The sequence below is a fragment of the Musa acuminata genome, chromosome BXJ2-5 (genome assembly GCF_036884655.1).
Source record: "Musa acuminata AAA Group cultivar baxijiao chromosome BXJ2-5, Cavendish_Baxijiao_AAA, whole genome shotgun sequence".
Taxonomy (NCBI): Eukaryota; Viridiplantae; Streptophyta; class Magnoliopsida; order Zingiberales; family Musaceae; genus Musa; species Musa acuminata.
Genome location: NC_088342.1, coordinates 1,186,348 through 1,212,509, shown reverse-complemented (window position 1 = coordinate 1,212,509; position 26,162 = coordinate 1,186,348). Strand labels below are relative to the sequence as shown.

General features: G+C 46.3%; 1 protein-coding gene across 1 annotated transcript; it reads left to right on the top strand.

The window, feature by feature from the left end:
- The first annotated feature begins 19,826 nt into the window (after window positions 1-19,826).
- LOC135612030 (leucine-rich repeat receptor-like serine/threonine-protein kinase BAM1) lies at window positions 19,827-23,350 on the top strand. The gene is made up of 2 exons (XM_065107750.1): window positions 19,827-22,451; window positions 22,745-23,350. Exons 1-2 carry the CDS (start codon window positions 19,856-19,858, stop codon window positions 23,212-23,214), a joined length of 3,066 nt encoding a protein of 1,021 aa, XP_064963822.1. The 5' UTR covers window positions 19,827-19,855; the 3' UTR covers window positions 23,215-23,350.
- The last annotated feature ends 2,812 nt before the right edge of the window (window positions 23,351-26,162 follow it).

Genomic DNA, 26,162 nt, shown 5'->3' with positions numbered 1-26,162 from the left:
TAAAGCCAATCACCTATGTGTCTGATCCCCATCAGACCCCTGTGACGCTCAAAGACAATCTGAGACAATGGCTTTGTTAGTGGATCTGCAATGTTATCTTCGGATGGAACTCTTTCCACTGCTACATCTCCTCGGGTCACGATCTCTCTGATAAGGTGGAACCTCCTCAGAACATGCTTAGATTTCTGATGAGACCTAGGTTCCTTCGCTTGAGCAATTGCCCCGTTGTTGTCGCAATATAGGGAAATCGGCTCCTCACTATCCGGCACGACTCCCAAATCTGTGATGAACTTCTTCAACCAGACTCCCTCCTTTGCTGCATCTGATGCAGCAATGTACTCCGCCTCTGTGGTCAAGTCAGCAGTGGTATCTTGCTTGGAACTCTTCCAGCACACTGCTCCTCCATTCAAGGTGTACACATACCCTGAATTCGACTTGCTATCATCGACATCAGACTGAAAACTTGAGTCAGTGTAGCCTTCAACCTTAAGGCTATTACCTCCATATACTAGTAAAAGATCCTTAGTCCTTCTCAAGTACTTAAGGATACACTTTACTGCTTTCCAGTGCTCCAAGCCTGGATCCGCCTGGTACCTGCTCGTGACACTCAGAGCATGCGCTATATCAGGCCTAGTACATAGCATGGCATACATGATAGACCCTATTGCTTAGGCATAAGGTATCATATCCATGTTCGCCCTTTCTTCTGGAGTCTTTGGGGACATACTCGTAGAAAGCGATATCCCATGTCTCATCGGTATGAGACCTCTTTTGGAATTTTCCATGCCAAACCTTTTGACAATAGTTTCTATGTACTTGGACTGGGACAAGCCAAGCATCCTTTTGGATCTATCTCTATAGATTCTAATCCCCAAGATATAAGATGCTTCTCCTAAGTCCTTCATGGAGAAGTGTCTAGATAACCAAGCCTTTATTGTGGATAGCATTCCTATGTCATTCCCAATGATGAGGATGTCATCCACATATAACACCAAAAAGCTAATAGCGCTCCCACTTACCTTTCTGTATACACAAGGCTCATCTTCGTTCTTAACGAAGTCATAAGATCTGATTGCCTCATCAAATCTTATGTTCCAACTTCGGGAAGCTTGCTTTAGTCCATAAATGGATCTAAGCAACCTACACACCTTATCTGGGCAGTTCTTGGACACGAATCCCTCAGGTTGCATCATATACACCTCCTCCTCCAGGTTCCCGTTGAGGAATGCGGTTTTCACATCCATCTGCCAGATCTCATAATCATAGTGTGCTGCAATAGCCAATAGAATTCTGATGGATTTTAGCATTACTACGGGTGAGAAAGTTTCGTCGTAGTCAACACCTTGCCTTTGACGATACCCCTTAGCCACTAGCCTTGCTTTATAGGTCTCTACCTTTCCATCTACTCCGATCTTTTTCTTAAAGATCCACTTGCAACCGATGGGTACAATACCTTCGGGTGCATCAACTAGGTTCCAAACCTTATTGGAGTACATAGAATCCATCTCAGAATTCATGGCTTCTTTCCACTTCCCGGAGTCTATACTCATAATAGCCTCCTCGTAGGTCTGAGGATCAATATCCTCTACATCCTCTGCTCTAATATGTCCCACATATCTCTCAGGAGGATGGGATACTCTATCAGACCTGCGTAAAGTTGAAACTTGTGTATTAGATACCTGAACAGACTCGGGCTGTAGAGTGGTGCTTGAGCTTGGTTCTCCAACCTCGCTCAATTCTATCATTCTCCCACTGTCTCCGTCAAGAATGTGTTCCTTCTCAAGGAACACTACTCTCTTAGCTACAAAGACCTTTTGGTCCTCGAGATGATAGAAGTAATACCCACAAGTTTCCTTGGGGTATCCCACAAATTTACATCGCCCTGTCCTTGATCTTAACTTATCGGGGTTGTGTCTTTTAACATGGGCAGAGCAGCCCCAAATCTTAACTACTTTAAGATCAGGCTTCTTCCCTTTCCATATCTCATATGGTGTAGACACCACCGACTTAGTTGGAACTCTGTTCAGAAGGTAAGCTGCGGTTTCTAGGGCATATCCCTAGAATGAGATGGGTAGGTCAGCGAAACTCATCATGGACCGTACCATATCTAATAATGTACGATTTCTCCTTTTAGAGACACCATTGAGCTGAGGTGTATAAGGAGGTGTCCATTGGGATAATATCCCATGGTCCTTGAGGAAGTGAGTAAACTCTGTACTTAAGTACTCACCTCCTCGATCTGATCGAAGAGTTTTGATACTCTTTCCAGTCTGGTTCTCCACCTCATTCTTATACTCTCTGAATTTCTTAAAGGCCTCGGACTTGTACTTCATTAAGTACACATATCCATACCTTGAGAAATCATCAGTAAATGTAATGAAGTAGGAGTAACCTCCAATGGCATGAGTTGACATGGGTCCACATACATCACTATGTATGAGTTCCAACAACTCAGTGGCTCTCTCTCCAGTTCCACTAAATGGAGAGTTGGTCAGTTTTCCACGAATGCAAGGCTCACAAGTTGCATATGACACATAGTCGAATGGATCTAGATATCCATCATTTAGCAACTTTTGAATCCTTCTTTCATGGATGTGACCTAGCCTACAATGCCACAGGTATGCACTGTTCAACTCATCTCGTTTCCTTTTGGACATATTTATATTCATGATATGTGGAGTGGTGTCTAACATAAATAAACCATTATGCAATGTTCCTTTCGTGATGATCTTATCATCTAATAATATCGAACAACCATTGTTTTCAAAAACAAATTTATATCCACTAACTGTTAAACATGAAATGGAGATAATGTTTTTGATAATAGAAGGAACAAAATAACATGCATCTAATGCAATAAAAGCTCCACTAGGCAGATGTAGGGCGACCTCGCCAACAGCTAAAACAGCAACTTTTGCTCCATTACCCATCTTGAGGTCCATCTCGCCTCTCTCTAGTCTCCTAGGCCTTGCCAGAACCTGCAACGAATTACATATATGATAAGCACTACCGGTATCTAATACCCATGTGTTATCATAAGAGTCTGACAAATGGAGACTGATCATGAATGTACCTGAAGCTTCATCAAGCTTTTGTTTCGCCCTTTCTGCAAGGTACTCTTTGCAGTTTCTCTTCCAGTGCCCATCTTTACCATAGTGGAAGCACTGGCCTTTGTCCTTTGTTGGGTCTTTCTTAGCAATCTTTGCTTTACCTTGTTTGCCCTTGCCCTTTCCCTTCTTAAGGGACCTTTCTGCTTTCCTTTTCTTTCTGGTCTCACCAGTGTAGAGAACTGGCTTCTCTTTCTTAATAGTACTCTCTGCCTCCCTCAACATATTGAGGAGCTCTGGGAGAGTCACCTCAAGCTTGTTCATATTAAAGTTCATTATGAACTGTGAAAAGGAATCTGGTAGGGACTGAAGCACAATGTCCACACACAAGTTATCCTCTAGGACCATTCCTAGACCTGTGAGTTTCTCTATCCACTCAATCATCTTTAGGACATGGTTCTGAACCGGTGTCCCCTCAGTTATCCTAGCGCGGAAAAGGCTCTTGGATATCTCATATCGTTGAGTCCTTCCCTGTTCCTCAAACAATTTACGGACATGTAGGAGAATGGATCTGGCATCTATCTTTTCATGTTGTCTCTGTAACTCTGGAGTCATAGAGCCCAACATATAGCACTGAGCAAGAGTGGAGTCATCAATGTACTTCACGTAGCGAGCGATCTCATCCTCGCTTGCCCCTTCTTCGGGCGTAGGCATCACTGTATCAAGGACGTACACGATTTTCTCCGCTGTGAGAACAATTCTCAAGTTACGGAGCCAATCCGTATAATTTGGACCAGTGAGGCGGTTGACATCAAGTATGCCACGTAAGGGATTTGAAAGCGACATTTTCTGAAAATAAAGATGTAGCAAAAATGAATAACATGCAGATTTTGCAAGAAATAAACTATCAAGATATGGACTTCTATCTTAATATGCTCCCACTATTTTACTAACGAGTCACGCGACACCCTCAGCACGTGAAACGGAAGTCTCCGGCAGACTTCTAGTGGGGATCAGGATCCAATCAGCGTCTTAGTGTAACCTCGAGGGACTCGACCAATCACACTAAGCCTAAAAGGTAGACAACTCTTGCCGATCACAACTCCTTGTGATTCCCGTCCTGTTCGGCCTCCGAATCACCATGGCCTCGAGGGACTTGACCAACCATGATGCTCGGTTAAGTCAACACCTTCGTTACAAGATGAGTCTGATTTGATGATATACCCTCGAGGGACTCGACCAAGCATATCATGCCCTCAGGTCACCGGTGACATCTCTATGTCGTAAGCAAGATAGCGAATCGCGATATAGGTGAGTCTCGAGGGACTCGACCAACTCAACCTACACCGGGATTCGGTTCCTACTCATAACGATGGAAGGCCACGTGGGTCAATCTAATTGCCTCACGTTTACCGACTTAATATTATCGAGAGATGTTTCTATGATTTGGTCTCCTAATATGACATGTCACACATATACATATTTAATATATATCTACATCGCATGCAAATATATATACATATCTAGTATGTGTATAAGCAATCACACCAGATGATCATGGACCACAACCTAATATGATTAGGCCCGAGCCAGTAGGCCTAATCACTCACATCAAGATCTATGTGTGCAACGGTGCATCTCCATGCCTTGTGATCGTCCATCTCGTCCTCGTCGGTTCCGTCGATATCTTGATGCATCTCCATGCATGATCGTCCGTCTCGTGGGTCCCGCTATGGCTTCCACGCTCCCGCTGCGCCTCCTCATGTGATTACAACTTAATCATAGGCACGCAGGCCCGACAATAAACGAGAAATATAATGGAGGTTCGCAGACCTCAATAATAATAATCACAAGTACACACATCACACGGTCCATGATCATCCGTCCACTCATCATACATCACATGTATAAATAATCGTCATTATGTAGGACTACTAGATAATAAAAATAATAATCAACTAAACCTTTTAATTAATTAATATTTTCTGAAATCAGGGATATATAGGAAATTTCTCAATTCCTAAGGGTATTTTCGTAATTTGGACAAAAGACAGAAATTGGAATTTCTCAAATTCCGAGGGGCAAAACTGTCTTTTGCGCAGAAAACCCTAATACCCTTTCCCCTTTTCGCTGCTGCGCCGCCGCCGCCGCCACCCTGCTGGCGGCGGCCTGTGCGGCGAGGGCGAGGGCACTGCCCTCGCCTGCAGGTGGCACGCCCGCTGGGGTCGCTGCCGCTGCAGGTGGGCGCCCCCGCGGGCGCCGCCGCCTTCGCGGGCGGTTCTGCCCGCGAGTCAGCGCCCGCAGGTGGTGCTGTCTCGCTGGCGGCCGCCCCTGCGGGGTTTTTGCCCGTGGGAGCAGCGGCCACAGGCGCCGCTGTCCTGCGGTGCCTCAGCCCGCGCTGCTGCCCCGCGGCGCCTCTGCCCGCGGGCTCAGTGGCCGCAGGCGCTTCTACCGAGCGGGCTCCCAGCCCCGCCGGCCGCAAGCCTGCTGCAAGCAGATCGCCGGCCGGCTACTGCAGGCACAGCGCTTGCGCATGCGCCGGCGCTGTGCTGCCTGGCTGCGGCTGCGGCTGGCTGCAGGCATGCAGATCGAGGGCAGCAACTGTTGCTGCCCTTCCTTGCTTTTGCGTCAACGATTTTGACGTCAATATTCTTCCTAAACACAACACACGCAGTTCAAAACCAATCATTCGCACGAACAACCTGGCTCTGATACCACTGTTGGGAAATCATGGGGGGCGACATCATATGTGCAGCGGAAGAACAAGAAAACAAAAATCCCCGATTCCCAAAAAGATGTTCGTCGTCGTGCGAAGATTGGTGCGCAAAATCCGCAAAACACAAAACTGCGTATAGAGATTGTGTTACCTAGGGAGATCGTATATCCCTGTTTCCTTGCAGATCCTCAGGAGAGGGTGAAGGAGGTCAAGCGTCCTCCTCTCTAGCGGTGATCCACACAGTAGGGTTGCGACGACGCTCCTCAAAACTCCAGGCCTACTCTGAGGTGGAGAGGGAGAGGAGAATAGGAAGGGCAAGCAAAGACTCTAGCGTATGAGGCTGTGAATCCCTCCTATTTATAGAGATCCCGTGTCAAAACCCTAATGGGTCCTTTCCCTAGTGGGTATTGGATCTGCATCCAATAAGACAAGGGCTCCGTCGGATATCTCATATCTGAACCTCTACTCATCGCAATGCCTATCATATGTGTGTGACCCTCTAGGCCCAATATCGAGCTGGCCGTGAGTCATACCTGTCAGAACTCCTTCTAACTCAGTGAATTATTATCTCTGTAATAATTCACTCGACTCATCGACTACGGAAGTACTAGGCCACTACGCCGTAGTCCCCAGACGATACAGGGGAATCCAATCCATTGGACCTGTCTGTCCTCAGTTACCATGTACCTATAGTCCCTCATCCATCTAATATCCCAGAGACCGTATATCGAGCATGGTGCTGTCAGACCCATACGGTTTCTACTCGAGTCTCGCTCTAATCGGATTCTCCCGGAGAACTCTTTCTCTCTCAACCCGAATGACCCTGGCCAGGGATTTGTCTGAGCAAGAACACATGGGATATTCCTCTCATGATACCGAGAGTGGATGATCCTCTATCGACACTCAATAGCCCTCGTAAGGTCGACTACCACTCCCAATGACCAGCTGTACTAGATCTGGGAACAGCCAAACCTATAAGTCTGGTATCAAAGAGTGGAGCACTCATACAGGACATCCTTGGTGTCTCAAGTCTAAGAACCAGATACACCACTAGGACTACGGAATCGTTGTCTGACAATAAGGCATCATCAACCATCCAGCATTCCGTAAGCGGATCAATCAGTGAACTCATTCTCCAATGAGCACCTGTACTGTATCCCTAGTGTCCCTACACGAGCAGCTATGAGACCAGCTGCATCCATCATATGGACGGGTATACAGCACACCAGTCTATCCGGTTATCACGATGTCCCTCTCGAGTAACCTATGACCGGGATTATTTAGGATATGTGTTTAAAGGTGAATCGATCTCATTATCGTGATCTCATCATGATCCGATTCCCATTGCACAAATCCAAGGACATCACAATATATATGCATTTATGCAATAGTTATAAAGTGATATACGCCAAAATATAATAAGCAAAAAGATTCTGTATCAAGTCACACGTGCCATCACTCACGTGATTGGCTTGCTGGGCACTTATGACTAGCAATGAAGGACTCAAAGATTGACCCGTCTTACCGAGATCCAAGGTAAGAGGGTAGACGTTCCTAAGGAGTCCCTAATGGTGAGGCTGAGAACTCTTGAGGCTTTGAAGACTCTAGACCCCATAGGAATGAATCCCAACCCTATAGGAGGAGGGGATTTATAAGGAGGAGATTGGTCTCTCTCCTCCTATGATCAAAATAATTATTCCTTTGGGAGCAAATCCCAAGAGGCTTACTGTCGCAAGAAGGTTTGAGGCTTGTCATGGTGGAGGAGGACTTGAAATCTTTCACGACGAAGTGAAAACTTAAAGTCTACCATAGCGAAGAGAGGACTTGAAACCCGCCATGACGAAGGAAGAATTTGAAGCTTGCTAAGATAAGAAGATCCAAAATTCATTATAGTGGAGAGAGGACTTGAAATTCATCACGATGGAGCTATAGGGCTAAATATGCTTGAAGTGCATTAGTCAAGAAACCTAATCCATACTATGATATATCCGTCATGACAGAGGTATAAGGCCAAATGTGCCCGATGTGTTTAAGTTGAGAAACCCAACCCACACTAAAGTAAATCTACCACAATAGAAGTGCAAGGCTAAATGTACCTAAGATGTATGAGTCGAGAGAACATAACCCACATGAAGAGAAATATGGTATGATGGAAGCACAATACTAAATGCGCCCAAGACACATGAGTTAGGAAAACCTGACCCGTGTGAAGAAAATTTTGCTATAGTAAAGGTGCAAGGTCAAATGTGCCTAAGACGTGTAAGTCAAAAAAACTTGACTCATGTGAAGAGAAATCTACTACAGTAGAGGTGTAAAACCAAATATACCCAAAATGCATGAGTTAGAAAAACCTGACCTGCATTAAAAAAAATCTACTATGGAAGAGGCGTAAGACCAAATGCACTCGAGATGCATGAGTCAGAAAAATTAGACCTCCAGTATGCATATATGCAAAGCCAAATACGCTCAATATATGTGAATTGAGAAAACCCAACCCGCATAAATAAAAATCCACAACAACAAAGGTGCAAGGTCAAATGCACCCAAGATGCATGAGTTGAGAAAACCTGACCTACATAAAGAGAATCTGCTATGGTATAGGTGCAAAGCCAAATGTATCTGAGATGCATGAATTAGGAAACCCAACTTGCATAAAAAGAAATTCAATACGACAAATGCATATGAGTTAGAAAAAACCTGACCTGCATGAAGAGAAATCCACTATTGTAGAGATGCAAGGTCAAATGTACCGAGATGTGTAAATAAAAAAAACCCGACCCATGTGAAGAGAAATCCATCATTATGGAGAGAGAACCTGAAACCTACCACAACAGAAAGATTCAAAATCCGCCACCATGAAGAGAGGACTTAAACTTCACCATGGTGGAGGTGTAGGGCCAAATGTACCTGTGAGTCGAGAAACCCGACCTACACCAAGGCATATATGTTATAACAAAAGCATAGGGCCAAATATACTAAAGGTGTGTGAGTTAAAAAAGACCAATCCATACTAAGGTAAATCCACCATGGCGGAGGCGGAAGATCAAATGCACCCGAGATGAGGGAGTTAGGAAAACCTGACCTACATGAAGAAAAATTCACTACGACGGAGGCATGAGGCCAAATGCATTCGAGACACGTGAGTTATGAAAATTCAACCCATATGAAAAGAAATCTGTTATGGTAGAGGCATAAGACTAAATGGGCTCGAGATACATAAGTCAAAAAAACCCAACCCGCGTAAAGAGAAATCCACTACGATGGAGGTGCAAAGCCAAATGTGCCCGAGGCATGTGAGTTGGGAACCTGACTTGCGCCGAGGTAAATTTGTCATAGTAGAGGCGCAAGGCCAAATATACTCGAGATGTGTGAGTCAGGAAAATCTAACCCACGTGAAGAGAAATCTACTATGGTGGAGGTGTAAGGCCAAATACACTTGAGATGCATGAGTTGAGAAAACTCGACCTATGTAAAGGAAAATCCATTATGGTATAAGTGCAAGGCCAAATGCGCTTGAGATGTATCAGTCAAAAAAATCTAACTTACATGAAGAGAAATCCGCTACGATGGAGGTGCAATACCAAATGCACCTGAGACACGTGAGTCAGGAAAAAGTGCCCAGCAAGCCAATCACGTGAGTGATGGCACGTGTGACTTGATACAGAATCTTTTTGCTTATTATATTTTTGGCGTATATCACTTTATAACTATTGCATAAATGCATATGTATAGTGATGTCCTTGGATTTGTGCAATGGGAATCGGATCGTGATGAGATCACGATAATGAGATCGATTCACCTTTAAACACATATCCTAAATAATCCCGGTCATAGGTTACTCGAGAGGGACATCGTGATAACCGGATAGACTGGTGTGCTGTATACCCGTCCATATGATGGATGCAGCTGGTCTCATAGCTGCTCGTGTAGGGACACTAGGGATACAGTACAAGTGCTCATTGGAGAATGAGTTCACTGATTGATCCGCTTACGGAATGCTGGATGGTTGATGATGCCTTATTGTCAGACAACGATTCCGTAGTCCTAGTGGTGTATCTGGTTCTTAGACTTGAGACACCAAGGATGTCTTGTATGAGTGCTCCACTCTTTGATACCAGACTTATAGGTTTGGCTGTTCCCAGATCTAGTACAGATGGTCATTGGGAGTGGTAGTCGACCTTACGAGGGCTATTGAGTGTCGATAGAGGATCATCCACTCTCGGTATCATGAGAGGAATATCCCATGTGTTCTTGCTCAGACAAATCCCTGGCCAGGGTCATTCGGGTTGAGAGAGAAAGAGTTCTCCGGGAGAATCCGATTAGAGCGAGACTCAAGTAGAAACCGTATGGGTCTGACAGCACCATGCTCGATATACGGTCTCTGGGATATTAGATGGATGAGGGACTATAGGTACATGGTAACTGAGGACAGACAGGTCCAATGGATTGGATTCCCCTGTATCGTCTGGGGACTACGGCGTAGTGGCCTAGTACTTCCGTAGTCGATGAGTCGAGTGAATTATTACAGAGATAATAATTCACTTAGTTAGAAGGAGTTCTGACAGGTATGACTCACGGCCAGCTCGATATTGGGCCTAGAGGGTCACACACATATGGTAGGCATTGCGATGAGTAGAGGTTCGGATATGAGATATCCGACGGAGCCCTTGTCTTATTGGATGCAGATCCAATACCCACTAGGGAAAAGGACCCATTAGGGTTTTGACACGGGATCTCTATTAATAGGAGGGATTCACAGCCTCATAGGCTAGAGTCTTTGCTTGCCCTTCCTATTCTCCTCTCCCTCTCCACCTCAGAGTAGGCCTGGAGTTTTGAGGAGCGTCGTCGCAACCCTGCTGTGTGGATCACCGCTAGAGAGGAGGACGCTTGACCTCCTTCACCCTCTCCTGAGGATCTGCAAGGAACAGGGATATACGATCTCCCTAGGTAACACAATCTCTATACGCAGTTTTGTGTTTTGCGGATTTTGCGCACCAATCTTCGCACGACGACGAACATCTTTTTGGGAATCGGGGATTTTTTGTTTTCTTGTTCTTCCGCTGCGCATATGATGTCGCCCCCCATGATTTCCCAACAGTGGTATCAGAGCCAGGTTGTTCGTGCGAATGATTGGTTTTTGAACTGCGTGTGTTGTGTTTAGGAAGAATATTGACGTCAAAATCGTTGACGCAAAAGCAAGGAAGGGCAGCAACAGTTGCTGCCCTCGATCTGCATGCCTGCAGCCAGCCGCAGCCGCAGCCAGGCAGCACAGCGCCGGCGCATGCGCAAGCGCTGTGCCTGCAGTAGCCGGCCGGCGATCTGCTTGTAGCAGGCTTGCGGCCGGCGGGGCTGGGAGCCCGCTCGGTAGAAGCGCCTGCTGCCACTGAGCCCGCGGGCAGAGGCGCCGCGGGGCAGCAGCGCGGGCTGAGGCACCGCAGGGCAGCGGCGCCTGTGGTCGCTGCTCCCACGGGCAAAAACCCCGCAGGGGCGGCCGCCAGCGAGACAGCACCACCTGCGGGCGCTGACTCGCGGGCAGAACCGCCCGCGAAGGCGGCGGCGCCCGCGGGGGCGCCCACCTGCAGCGGCAGCGACCCCAGCGGGCGTGCCACCTGCAGGCGAGGGCAGTGCCCTCGCCCTCGCCGCACAGGCCGCCGCCAGTAGGGTGGCGGCGGCGGCGGCGCAGCAGCGAAAAGGGGAAAGGGTATTAGGGTTTTCTGCGCAAAAGACAGTTTTGCCCCTCGGAATTTGAGAAATTCCAGTTTCTGTCTTTTGTCCAAATTACGAAAATACCCTTAGGAATTGAGAAATTCCCTATATATCCCTGATTTCAGAAAATATTAATTAATTAAAAGGTTTAGTTGATTATTATTTTTATTATCTAGTAGTCCTACATAATGACGATTATTTATACATGTGATGTATGATGAGTGGACGGATGATCATGGACCGTGTGATGTGTGTACTTGTGATTATTATTATTGAGGTCTGCGAACCTCCATTATATTTCTCGTTTATTGTCGGGCCTGCGTGCCTATGATTAAGTTGTAATCACATGAGGAGGCGCAGCGGGAGCGTGGAAGCCATAGCGGGACCCACGAGACGGACGATCGTGATGCATGAAGATGCATCAAGATGTCGACGGAACCAACGAGGACGAGATGGACGATCACAAGGCATGGAGATGCACCGTTGCACACATAGATCTTGATGTGAGTGATTAGGCCTACTGGCTCGGGCCTAATCATATTAGGTTGTGGTCCATGATCATCTGGTGTGATTGCTTATACACATACTAGATATGTATATATATTTGCATGCGATGTAGATATATATTAAATATGTACATGTGTGACATGTCATAATAGGAGACCAAATCATAGAAACATCTCTCGATAATATTAAGTCGGTAAACGTGAGGCAATTAGATTGACCCACGTGGCCTTCCATCGTTATGAGTAGGAACCGAATCCCGGTGTAGGTTGAGTTGGTCGAGTCCCTCGAGACTCACCTATATCGCGATTCGCTATCTTGCTTACGACATAGAGATGTCACCGGTGACCTGAGGGCATGATATGCTTGGTCGAGTCCCTCGAGGGTATATCATCAAATCAGACTCATCTTGTAACGAAGGTGTTGACTTAACCGAGCATCATGGTTGGTCGAGTCCCTCGAGGCCATGGTGATTCGGAGGCCGAACAGGACGGGAATCACAAGGAGTTGTGATCGGCAAGAGTTGTCTACCTTTTAGGCTTAGTGTGATTGGTCGAGTCCCTCGAGGTTACACTAAGACGCTGATTGGATCCTGATCCCCACTAGAAGTCTGCCGGAGACTTCCGTTTCACGTGCTGAGGGTGTCGCGTGACTCGTTAGTAAAATAGTGGGAGCATATTAAGATAGAAGTCCATATCTTGATTGTTTATTTCTTGCAAAATCTGCATGTTATTCATTTTTGCTACATCTTTATTTTCAGAAAATGTCGCTTTCAAATCCCTTACGTGGCATACTTGATGTCAACCGCCTCACTGGTCCAAATTATACGGACTGGCTCCGTAACTTGAGAATTGTTCTCACAGCGGAGAAAATCGTGTACGTCCTTGATACAGTGATGCCTACGCCCGAAGAAGGGGCAAGCGAGGATGAGATCGCTCGCTACGTGAAGTACATTGATGACTCCACTCTTGCTCAGTGCTATATGTTGGGCTCTATGACTCCAGAGTTACAGAGACAACATGAAAAGATGGATGCCAGATCCATTCTCCTACATGTCCGTAAATTGTTTGAGGAACAGGGAAGGACTCAACGATATGAGATATCCAAGAGCCTTTTCCGCGCTAGGATGACTGAGGGGACACCGGTTCAGAACCATGTCCTAAAGATGATTGAGTGGATAGAGAAACTCACAGGTCTAGGAATGGTCCTAGAGGATAACTTGTGTGTGGACATTGTGCTTCAGTCCCTACCAGATTCCTTTTCACAGTTCATAATGAACTTTAATATGAACAAGCTTGAGGTGACTCTCCCAGAGCTCCTCAATATGTTGAGGGAGGCAGAGAGTACTATTAAGAAAGAGAAGCCAGTTCTCTACACTGGTGAGACCAGAAAGAAAAGGAAAGCAGAAAGGTCCCTTAAGAAGGGAAAGGGCAAGGGCAAACAAGGTAAAGCAAAGGTTGCTAAGAAAGACCCAACAAAGGACAAAGGCCAGTGCTTCCACTGTGGTAAAGATGGGCACTGGAAGAGAAACTGCAAAGAGTACCTTGCAGAAAGGGCGAAATAGAAGCTTGGAGAAGCTTCAGGTATATTCATGATCAATCTCCAATTGGCAGATTTTTGTGATAATTCATTGGTATTGGATACCAATATTGCTTATCACATCTACAATTTATTGTAAATTCTAGCAAAGCCGAGGGGAGATTGACGAGAGGAATATTGCATAAAGGTTTGTTTATGCAAGACACTACTCCACATATCATGAATGTAAGTGTCTAAGAGGAAACGAGATGAGGTGAACAGTGCATACCTATGGCATTGTAGGCTAGGTCACATTCATGAAAGAAGGATTCAAAAGTTGCTAAATAATGGATATCTAGATCCATTCGACTATGTGTCATATGCAACTTGCGAGCCTTGCCTTCGTGAAAAATTGACCAACTCTCCATTTAGTGGAACTGGAGAGAGAGACATTGAGTTGTTGGAACTCATACATAGTGATGTATGTGGACCCATGTCAACTCATGCCATTGGAGGTTACTCCTACTTCATTACATTTATTGATGATTTCTCAAGGTATGGATATGTGTACTTAATGAAGTACAAGTCCGAGGCCTTTGAGAAATTCAGAGAGTATAAGAATGAGGTGGAGAACCAGACTGGAAAGAGTATCAAAACTCTTCGATCAGATCGAGGAGGTGAGTACTTAAGTACAGAGTTTACTCACTTCCTCAAGGACCATGGGATATTATCCCAATGGACACCTCCTTATACACCTCAGCTCAATGGTGTCTCTGAAAGGAGAAATCGTACATTATTAGATATGGTACGGTCCATGATGAGTTTCGCTGACCTACCCATCTCATTCTGGGGATATGCCCTAGAAACCGTAGCTTACCTTCTGAACAGAGTTCCAACTAAGTCGGTGGTGTCTACACCATATGAGATATGGAAAGGGAAGAAGCCTGATCTTAAAGTAGTTAAGATTTGGGGCTACTCTGCCCATGTTAAAAGACACAACCCCGATAAGTTAGAATCAAGGACAGGGCGATGTAAATTTGTGGGATACCCCAAGGAAACTTGTGGGTATTACTTCTATCATCTCGAGGACCAAAAGGTCTTTGTAGCTAAGAGAGCAGTGTTCCTTGAGAAGGAACACATTCTTGACGGAGACAGTGGGAGAATGATAGAATTGAGCGAGGTTGGAGAACCAAGCTCAAGCACCACTCTACAGCCCGAGTCTGTTCAGGTATCTAATACACAAGTTTCAACTTTACGCAGGTCTGATAGAGTATCCCATCATCATGAGAGATATGTGGGACATATTAGAGCAGAGGATGTAGAGGATATTGATCCTCAGACCTACGAGGAGGCTATTATGAGTATAGACTCCGGGAAGTGGAAAGAAGCCATGAATTCTGAGATGGATTCTATGTACTCCAATAAGGTTTGGAACCTAGTTGATGCACCCGAAGGTATTGTACCCATCGGTTGCAAGTGGATCTTTAAGAAAAAGATCGGAGTAGATGGAAAGGTAGAGACCTATAAAGCAAGGCTAGTGTCTAAGGGGTATCGTCAAAGGCAAGGTGTTGACTACGACGAAACTTTCTCACCCGTAGCAATGCTAAAATCCATCAGAATTCTATTGGCTATTGCAGCACACTATGATTATGAGATCTGACAGATGGATGTGAAAACCGCATTCCTCAACGGGAACCTGGAGGAGGAGGTGTATATGATGCAACCTGAGGGATTCGTGTCCAAGAACTGCCCAGATAAGGTGTGTAGGTTGCTTAGATCCATTTATGGACTAAAGCAAGCTTCCCGAAGTTGGAACATAAGATTTGATGAGTCAATCAGATCTTATGACTTCGTTAAGAACGAAGATGAGCCTTGTGTGTACAGGAAGGTAAGTGGGAGCGCTATCACCTTTTTGGTGTTATATGTGGATGACATCCTCATCATTGGGAATGATGTAGGAATGCTATCCACAGTAAAGACTTGGTTATCTAGACACTTCTCCATAAAGGACTTAGGGGAAGCATCCTATATCTTGGGGATTAGAATCTATAGAGATAGATCCAAGAGGATGCTTGGCTTGTCCTAGTCCAGGTACATAGAAATCATTGTCAAAATGTTTGGCATTGAAAATTCTAAGAAAGGGCGAACATGGATATGATACCTTATGCCTTAGCAATATGGTATATCATGTATGCCATGCTATGTACTAGGCCTGATATAGCGCATGCTCTGAGTGTCACGAGCAGGTATCAGGCGGATCCAGGCTTGGAGCACTGGAAAGCAGTAAAGTGTATCCTTAAGTACTTGAGAAGGACTAAGGATTTTTTACTAGTATATGGAGGTAATAGCCTTAAGGTTGAAGGCTTCACTAACTCAAGTTTTCAGTCTGATGTCGATGATAGCAAGTCGAATTCAGGGAATGTGTACACCTTGAATGGAGGAGCAGTGTGCTGGAAGAGTTCCAAGCAAGATACCACTGCTAACTCGACCACAAAGGCGGAGTACATTGCTGCATCGGATGCAGCAAAGGAGGGAGTCTAGGTGAAGAAGTTCATCACAGATTTGGGAGTCGATACAGATAGCGACAAGTCGACTTCCTTATATTGCGACAACTATGGGGTGATTACTCAAATAAGGGAACCCGGGTCTCATTAGAAGTGTTCTGAGGAGGTTCCAGCTTATAAGAGAGATCGTAACCCGAGGAGATGTAGTAGTGGAAAGAGTTCCATCCGAAGATAACATTGCAGATCCACTGACAAAGTCGTTGTCTCAGATTGTCTTTGAGCATCACAGGAGTCTGATGGGGATCAGACACATAGGTGATTGGCTTTAGGTCAAGTGGGAGATTGCTAGTCATAGGTGCCCAACAAGCCAATCACGTGAGTGATGACACGTGTGACTTGATACAGAATCTTTTTGCTTATTATATTTTTGCGTATATCACTTTATAACTATTGCATAAATGCATATATATATTGTGATGTCCTTGGATTTGTGCAATGGGAATCGGATCGTGATGAGATCACGATAATGAGATCGATTCACCTTTAAACACATATCCTAAATAATCCCGGTCATAGGTTACTCGAGAGGGACATCGTGATAACCGGATAGACTGGTGTGCTGTATACCCGTCCATATGATGGATGCAGCTGGTCTCATAGCTGCTCGTGTAGGGACACTAGGGATACAGTACAGGTGCTCATTGGAGAATGAGTTCACTGATTGATCCGCTTACGGAATGCTGGATGGTTGATGATGCCTTATTGTCAGACAGCGATTTCGTAGTCCTAGTGGTGTATCTGGTCCTTAGACTTGAGACACCAAGGATGTCCTGTATGAGTGCTCCACTCTTTGATACCAGACTTATAGGTTTGGCTGTTCCCAGATCTAGTACAGCTGGTCATTGGGAGTGGTAGTCGACCTTACGAGGGCTATTGAGTGTCGATAGAGGATCATCCACTCTCGGTATCATGAGAGGAATATCCCATGTGTTCTTGCTCAGACAAATCCCTGGCCAGGGTCATTCGGGTTGAGAGAGAAAGAGTTCTCCGGGAGAATCCGATTAGAGCGAGACTCAAGTAGAAACCGTATGGGTCTGACAGCACCATGCTCGATATACGGTCTCTGGGATATTAGATGGATGAGGGACTATAGGTACATGGTAACTGAGGACAGACAGGTCCAATGGATTGGATTCCCCTGTATCGTCTGGGGACTACGGCGTAGTGGCCTAGTACTTCCGTAGTCGATGAGTCGAGTGAATTATTACAGAGATAATAATTCACTTAGTTAGAAGGAGTTCTGACAGGTATGACTCACGGCCAGCTCGATATTGGGCCTAGAGGGTCACACACATATGGTAGGCATTGCGATGAGTAGAGGTTCGGATATGAGATATCCGACGGAGCCCTTGTCTTATTGGATGCAGATCCAATACCCACTAGGGAAAAGGACCCATTAGGGTTTTGACACGGGATCTCTATAAATAGGAGGGATTCACAGCCTCATAGGCTAGAGTCTTTGCTTGCCCTTCCTATTCTCCTCTCCCTCTCCACCTCAGAGTAGGCCTGGAGTTTTGAGGAGCGTCGTCGCAACCCTGCTATGTGGATCACCGCTAGAGAGGAGGACGCTTGACCTCCTTCACCCTCTCCTGAGGATCTGCAAGGAACAGGGATATACGATCTCCCTAGGTAACACAATCTCTATACGCAGTTTTGTGTTTTGCGGATTTTGCGCACCAATCTTCGCACGACGACGAACATCTTTTTGGGAATCGGGGATTTTTTGTTTTCTTGTTCTTCCGCTGCGCATATGATGTCGCCCCCCATGATTTCCCAACAAAATGCACCTGAGACACGTGAGTCAGGAAAAATGGCCCGTATGAAAAAAAAAAAAATCTACTATGATGGAGGTGCAAGAGCAAATGTGCTCGAGACATGTGAGTCGGAAAAACCCGACTCGCATGATTAGAAATATACTACAACGGAGGTGCAAGGCTAAATACGCCTGAAATGCGCGAGTTGGGAAAATTCGACCCGTGTGAAGAGAAATTTGCTACAACATATGTGTAATGTCAAATGCACCCAAAACACATGTATTGGGAAAACCTGACCCACATGAAGAGAAATTCATTATGGTATAGGTGCAAGGCCAAATGAACTTGAGATGCATGAGTCAGAAAAATTTGACCCACTTAAAGAGAAATTCGCTATGATGGAAGTGTACGGACGGATGTGCCGATGCGTGTAAGTCAAGAAACTCGACCTGCACTAAGGTAGATCCTCTATAGTAGAGGTGTATGATCAAATATACTCGAGGCATGTGAGTCAGAAAGCCTAACCCTCCAAAATATATTCGCCATGGTAGAGGTGTAGGACCAAATGTACTCAAGACGTGTGAGTTGAAAAGCCCGACCTGTGCTAAGGTAAATATGCCATAACGAAGGTGCAAGGCCAAATGCGCCCAAGATATGTGAGTCATGAAAACCTGACTTATGTGAAGAGAAATCTGCTATAACGGAGGTGCAAGGCCAAATGTATCTGAGGCGCGTAAGTCAGGAAAACCCGACATACATGAAAAAGAAATCTACCACGATGGAGACTTAAGGTAACAAATGCCTAAAGTGCGTGAGTCAAAAAAACTTGATCCGGCATGAAGAAAAAATTATCATAGCGGTGACATAAGGTAAAATGTGTTTAAGGCATACGAGTCAGGAAAACCTAACCCACGTGAAGAAAACTTCGCCACGACGGAGGCACAAAATAAAGTGTGCCCGAGACATGTGCATTAGTAAAACTCGACTTGGAAGAAAAAATCCTGAACACTCATGTATTAGATGAATTAAACATCACACTTCGAGTCCCTTTTGAAAGAGCCCCGAAGCACGCCTTTAGGGTGGGGGGAGAAATAAGAGAGGATATAATTATGACTAATTATCTGACACATCATTTTTATATGACACCTAATGAGAAAAGATAAGACGAAGCCTAATTCTTATCATTTATAATAAGAAAAATAATTACAAGCTTTTTTTCTCATCATTAATGATGAGAAAGATAACCACAAGCTTCCTTCTTGCCATTTATGAGGAAAAAAACAATCATAATTTGCTTTATGGACTAAGTATAAAAACTTACATTTAACACAAAAAAATAGAGAATTTTTCTAGATTATTTGCATTCACTCATATACTTCATATTACTCACTTGAGCCTCAGATGAGTCAGATCGAAAGAACTCACTTAATCTTAGTTTTTTATAGGTAATATCTCGAGAGCATGACGTTTCTACCTTGAAGATACTTTAAACAATCCTATGCATATTGGTTCGAATCATATCAGACTGACCAAAACGTTTACGATATTTTTTCTAACACTAAATAAGATAAATTATTAAACTAAATCATAAATTATTGTTTAAATAATAAATGACATAGATTAATCTGAATCAGATCATCCAACTTGGCATGGGACTTAAAAAAAATTGATATGTAAATATGATCGATTGAATTCGAAGCTGATAGGATTTAGTATGCCAAATAACACCGTCTTACACATTCATCCTTGAAAATTTTGGAAATAAATTTCTGTAAAAATTTCTTAAATCATCCATCATGTAAAATATCATTTATATATATCTCTCCATTTGATGTCCTAAAAAATTTCAAGCCAACAACAGCTACCAATACGTGTGAATTAATAATGATATGAATATCTATAATATTTTTAACATTTTAACATTGAAAACGAGAAGTCTTATATATATATATATATATATATATATATATATATATATATATATATATATATATATATATATATATCAGTCACTGGAGAGTTTGTAGTTTAGTTCACAACGAAGGCATGCTATTGTTCTATCACCTCCTCTTCCTGTCCCTCCTCAGCCCGTCCTCTGCGGCGGCCGCCAGCGCCGGCTATGCGGAGGAGCACCGGGCCCTCCTCTCCCTTAAGTCCGAGCTCTCCAACCCTGGCGCCGCCCTCGCCGCCTGGGACGCTGCCACCGACCACTGTTCCTGGCCAGGCGTCACCTGCGGCAGCAGCAGCGCCGTCGTCGCCCTCGACCTCTCTGGACGCAATCTCTCCGGCCCCCTACCCCCCGCTGTCGGACGCCTCCGCTCCCTGCTCCGCCTCTCCGTCGCCGCCAACTTCCTTTCCGGTCCCATCCCCCCGGAGTTGGCCCTCCTTCCTGCCCTTCGCCACCTCAACCTCTCCAACAACCTCCTCAATGGCTCCTTCCCTGCCGCCCTGGCCCGCCTCGCCGACCTCCGCCTCCTCGACCTCTACAACAACAACCTCACCGGGCCCCTCCCCCGGGAGGTGGCGGCCATGACCCTTCTCCGCCACCTCCACCTCGGCGGCAACTTCTTCTCCGGCTCCATCCCCCCGGAGTACGGCCACTGGCAGTTCCTCGAGTACCTCGCCATATCCGGCAACGAGCTCAGCGGCCCCATCCCCCGAGAGATCGGCAACCTCTCCGCGCTCCGCGAGCTCTACATCGGCTACTTCAACAGCTACGATGGCGGCGTCCCGCCGGAGATCGGCAACCTCTCCGCCCTGCTCCGCCTCGACGCCGCCAACTGCGGCCTTTCTGGCCGCATCCCGTCCGAGATGGGAAACCTTCGGAACCTCGACACCCTCTTCCTCCAGGTGAATGGCCTCGCCGGGGAGATCCCACCTGAGCTCGGCCGCCTCCGTAGCCTCAAGTCCATGGACCTCTCAAACAACGCCCTCACCGGCCAGATTCCCCCGAGCTTCTCCGGGCTTAGCAACCTCACCCTGCTCAACCTCTTCCGCAACAAGCTATTCGGCACCATCCCAGAGTTCGTTGGCGACCTCCCCGAGCTCGAGGTGCTCCAGATGTGGGAGAACAACTTCACTGGCAGCATCCCTCGCCGACTCGGTACCAACGGCCAGCTTCAGCTCCTCGACCTTTCGTCAAACAAGCTCACGGGGTCCCTCCCCCCGGACCTCTGTTACGGTAACAAGCTCGAAACTTTGATCGCTCTCGGCAACTTCCTCTTCGGCTCCATACCGGAGTCACTCGGCCGCTGCGAATCCTTGAGCCGCATAAGAATGGGGGACAACTACCTCAATGGAAGCATTCCGCATGGCCTCTTTAGCTTGCCCAATCTGTCTCAGGTGGAGTTCCAGGACAATCTCCTCACCGGCGGATTCCCGGACACCGGTGACTCTTCCATCTCTCCCAGTCTCGGACAGATTTGCCTCTCGAACAACCGGCTCGTCGGCCGTCTGCCTCCGTCCATCGGAAACTTTTCCGGCCTTCAGAAGCTATTGCTGAGCCAGAACTCGTTTTCCGGCAGCATCCCACCGGAGGTGCGGAGGTTGCAGCAGCTCTCCAAGTTGGACTTCAGCGGCAATCGGTTCTCCGGCCCGATCACTCCGGAGATCAGCAAGTGCAAGCTGCTGACGTTTGTCGATCTCAGCAGGAACGAAATCTCTGGCAATGTTCCCTCGGATATAGCCGCGCTGCGGATATTGAATTACCTCAACCTGTCGAGGAATCACCTCGAGGGCCAAATTCCGTCGGCCATCTCGACAATGCAGAGCCTGACGGCGGTGGATTTCTCCTACAACAACCTCTCCGGCCTCGTCCCGAGCACCGGTCAGTTTAGCTACTTCAACGCCACGTCCTTCGTGGGCAACCCGGACCCCTGCGGCCCTTATCTCGGCCCGTGCCGGCCTGGGATATCCAACGAATCCCGTCCCTCCCGCGCCAAAGGCGCCCTCTCGGCCTCCTTCAAGCTCTTGCTCGTCGTCGGCCTTCTCATCTGTTCCATCGCCTTCGCCGTTGCGGCCATCATCAAAGCTCGGTCCTTGAAGAGGGCCAGCGAGGCCCGTGCGTGGAGGCTCACCGCGTTCCAGCGGCTGGACTTCACGTGCGACGACGTGCTAAATTGCCTGAAGGAGGAGAACATCATAGGAAAAGGAGGGGCCGGGATAGTCTTCAAAGGTGTCATGCCCGACGGCGAACAGGTTGCCGTCAAGAGGCTTCCGGCGATGAGCCGGGGATCGCCGCACGACCACGGGTTCAGCGCGGAGATACAGACTCTGGGGAGGATCCGCCACCGGCACATCGTGAGGCTGCTGGGTTTCTGCTCCAACCACGAGACCAATCTCCTGGTGTACGAGTACATGCCCAACGGGAGCCTCGGCGAGGTGCTCCACGGGAAGAAGGGCGGGCATCTGCACTGGGTCACGAGGTCCAAGATCGCGGTGGAGGCGGCCAAGGGTCTCTGCTACCTCCACCATGATTGCTCGCCGCTGATCCTTCATCGAGATGTCAAGTCCAACAACATCCTCTTGGATTCCGACTTCGAAGCTCACGTGGCTGATTTCGGACTCGCCAAGTTCTTAGAGGACTCGGGCACTTCCGAGTGCATGTCCGCCATCGCCGGTTCTTATGGCTACATCGCTCCAGGTTTCCTTCCTTTCTCTGCCATTCAATCAATTCCTTCATTACACTTTCTTCTCGTAAATGTGCTACCTTTATGGTCCTTTGAAGCTTCATCATGCTCCAGTTCTTTGCCTGATTAGGTGTATCTATGCTGCTGTTGTTACTTGGATTCGATTCAGTTTCTGGGACTAATTAGATCTCGGTATCTAATTCTCTCTGTAACAGGGTCACATGAGATTCTTCAGTTCAATTTGAAGTCTACTTCTTTCAAATGACCGGCTTTGTGTCTCATCATGGAGTGTTTTTCTTGTCGGCAGAGTATGCTTACACCCTCAAGGTGGACGAGAAGAGCGATGTGTACAGCTTTGGCGTGGTGCTCCTGGAGCTGGTGACCGGTAGGAAGCCGGTCGGTGAATTCGGTGATGGCGTCGACATCGTGCAATGGGTAAGGAAGATGACGGGCTCCGACAAAGAGAATGTGGCCAAGATCTTGGACCCAAGGCTTCCGACTGCGCCCATCCACGAGGTGATGCATGTGTTCTACGTCGCGATGCTCTGCGTGGAGGAGCAGAGCGTGGGGCGGCCGACGATGAGGGAAGTGGTGCAGATGCTCACGGAGCTACCAATTCCGTCATTGAAGCAAGGGGAAGACTCTTCAAGTGGCAATGTTACTGCACAACCACCGCCACCTATTGCGGCCTCTGTGGACTCACCTGTCAAGGTAACCAGAGAGCATCAACAGAAACCAGCTTCACATTCACCACCATCAGATCTGCTTAGCAATTAATACACTAGAAATTAGGGTTTAGTCCCGTTTCTTGCTTCCAGTTGCTTGATTTATAGCCTTAAAATAGGTGGTGTAATTTGCCACAGCTCATGTACAGTTGGATTGTTGAGTTACTTTGCCTTATTTATTGTTCCAAGTCCTCTTCTATTACTCTGCTGCTGCTGCTGCTGCTGCTGCTGCCCACTTCCTGTGAGTCTGATCTCACCAGAGCAAACACTGAGGGGAACAGAGTCTTTGATTTCTGCAACTGTTAGCAGATGGAGCAGGCTATGTCACGAGCTGGTTTCTGATCGTATTGAAATATCTGTGCCCTGTTATTTAGCTGAATTGATGGACTTGAATGAGATGGTGGAGTGATGGAGAACGCAGGCGCCTCTCTGTTTCCTAGATTTTTGTTCAGTCACTACTCCTAGCAAGGGTGAGAAGAGATTCCAGACATGAAATGTTGAATTAAATGTTGTAAGGCTAATGGTGATGATCACAAAAGAAATCTGATTGAAATAGCAGACATATAAATCAAGAGAAAACAGTAGATGACATGTAGCTATCTGACTTGACAGGTTTCAACCAGCAAGATGGCAACCTTGCACTGGAGGATAAGGCTAATGCTAGTAAGTGATTAGGTTTGTGTTCTTGGTTGGGGTTTTGACCCTCTTTGTGTTAATAAGCTCATTTAATGTTAATATGACTGAAGAATTAGAGAATTGAAGTCTAATAAAGAAGCAAAGGTTCACCCCGAAAGAATACAATCGATAATTTTTCGTATATTAGAGTACCCACAACTCCGTTTTAATCGAATATTAAAATCGATACTTGCATAATGCACTGTGACAGTCCTTTGTAATAAGGTATGTAATTTTGGTCTCCCATCGATATCAAGATATCTCTTAGCATCTATATGCTCGCCATGACATCGACATGTCATGGAGGCCTACAATAGCATGGAAACAATGAACATTATTGACCAAGTAATGCCTGCTAAGGTAAGTCCAAGCTCTAACAACAAATGTGTCTTTGTTCCTTTTGTGATAAGGCACCATTTCAACATCGATATAATAAGCAGACAAAGGGAGTCAAACAGAAATAATAAAGAAGGCACTGAAAAGGTTTGTGCGAGAAGAGTTCCACACTGAAAAGCTCATGCAAGCAGAAACAAGATCTACCTCCTTGAGCTCTGCTGATTCATGTAAGAGTGATGATGCAAGGGGGACAACATGAAATATCAAATTGGCCAGTATTCGGGAGGACATTTTTAGAGATCTAAGCTGAGGATACATATACTTTATGTAGCTGGATATCATTATTTTGAGGAAGATTTATTGGATACCAAAGCTTCTGAGCAGTTCTGGAAGAAATGGTCCCAATCATTTTCCTCCCTCGATTAGACCCTACTCCATAGAACGTAAAGCATTTGAATGAGTCCATAAATAAAACTGGCCTAAAATTTGGCAGCATTCAATTAAAATGGCTGTTGTGAGTGGATGCTTCCTCCTTGCAGATCACACCCCCACACACACACACAATAATAATAATACATGATGGTTTTGAGGTTGCTGCAAGCCTTCAGACCATGATTTGCAGCTGCAGTTCCTTGCAGAGCACTGCTGCTGCTGTCTGCTTCCTCCCATCTGCCATGCAAGAGTGAGCAGTAGTAGTTCTTTCTCAGTGACTGACTACTGTTCAGTGCAAGCACGAAATATGACGACCTGTTTCACTGCAGTCTTCATCGGCAGGAGAAAGAAGAGCTCCAGTCAGTTTCCTCTTCTTTGGTTCCACTATCAATCTCCAGTTTGATTCCACTATCAAAACCTTTGTAGGTTGACCTTCTCGAGGTGAGACTGACCGAAAGAAACTATTTAGTAGCTACACAATCATCTAGGCAATGCATGTGACTGTGCTATGGACTTCACATTGGAGATGGTTGGGGGCTGGAAACCAAAGAGTATTCTGATCATCTCTCTCTCTCTCTCTCTCTCTCTCTCTCTCTCTCTTATGTTTTTAGCAGTATTGCATTGTGCACTCGGATGTTCTAACTTGGGTGCCATTTCTTCCAAGTTTTTCCCAATATGTTTGTACCATCTTAAAAATCTGTGGCATGTGGTGGGAAAAAAGCTTAGAACTATATGAATTTATACTGAGTTCCACAGTATAAATTCCGAGCTATTCATCTTCTAAAAGACATACTTTTTGCTATGCATTTTCGAGAATTTAGAGGAAAAATATCTCAATGGGATTTAAGAGAGAACGGCGGCCGCTGATCCCATGAAGGAAATATATCTCGGGGGGGGGTCCTACCCGAGTTTCACCCGGCAGCTTCCACCTTGAGCCACGTGGTGGGCTCTCCCTGTCGATCACCGTCAATTCTCGATCGGAAGACCCGCAGCGTGTCCCCCTCGCCGCCCGCTTTCAATCTAACCATCTTAAATGGGAAACGGGACCCACCCGCGCGGCAGCATCTGCATGGAGACGCCGACATCTGACGGCCAGCATTAAATTGCCACCTCCACAGGTCGATCCGACGCGTGGGAGGATCTCTTGGAAGACCGTATCGATTACCAAAAGCCAAAACCTACTCATTACCTGTCCACTGGATCACCGGAGAATCATACTCCGCCGACGACCGCCGTGGGCCCCAATCCTCCTTTTTATTTCTGGTCGCTATGAAACGAGGGGGTCAAACCGGGGGTCCCCCGTGGGTGCGTACACGTCACATATGAGATGATTTGGGGAGCTGCACGTGGCAAAAAAAAGCGTCGACGGACGGCCGAGATGCATGTGCGTTGCACGTGGTCAGCATCGAATGAATTTGTCCTGGGCATGATGACAAGAAATCATGGACTCGCTGGAGAAATGATATTATGCAGGTGGAACAGACGAGAGAATACTTCGCGAGAACAAGAATAATTAGATTAATTATAAATTATATCTATAATTAATTATTTTTTTTT

Excerpts from the sequence above, each read along its gene's own strand:
- LOC135612030 (XM_065107750.1), top strand. The coding sequence starts at position 19,856 with ATGCTATTGTTCTATCACCTCCTCTTCCTGTCCCTCCTCAGCCCGTCC. Across the intron at positions 22,452-22,744 it reads TTATGGCTACATCGCTCCAG|AGTATGCTTACACCCTCAAG; the intron begins GTTTCCTTCCTT and ends TCTTGTCGGCAG.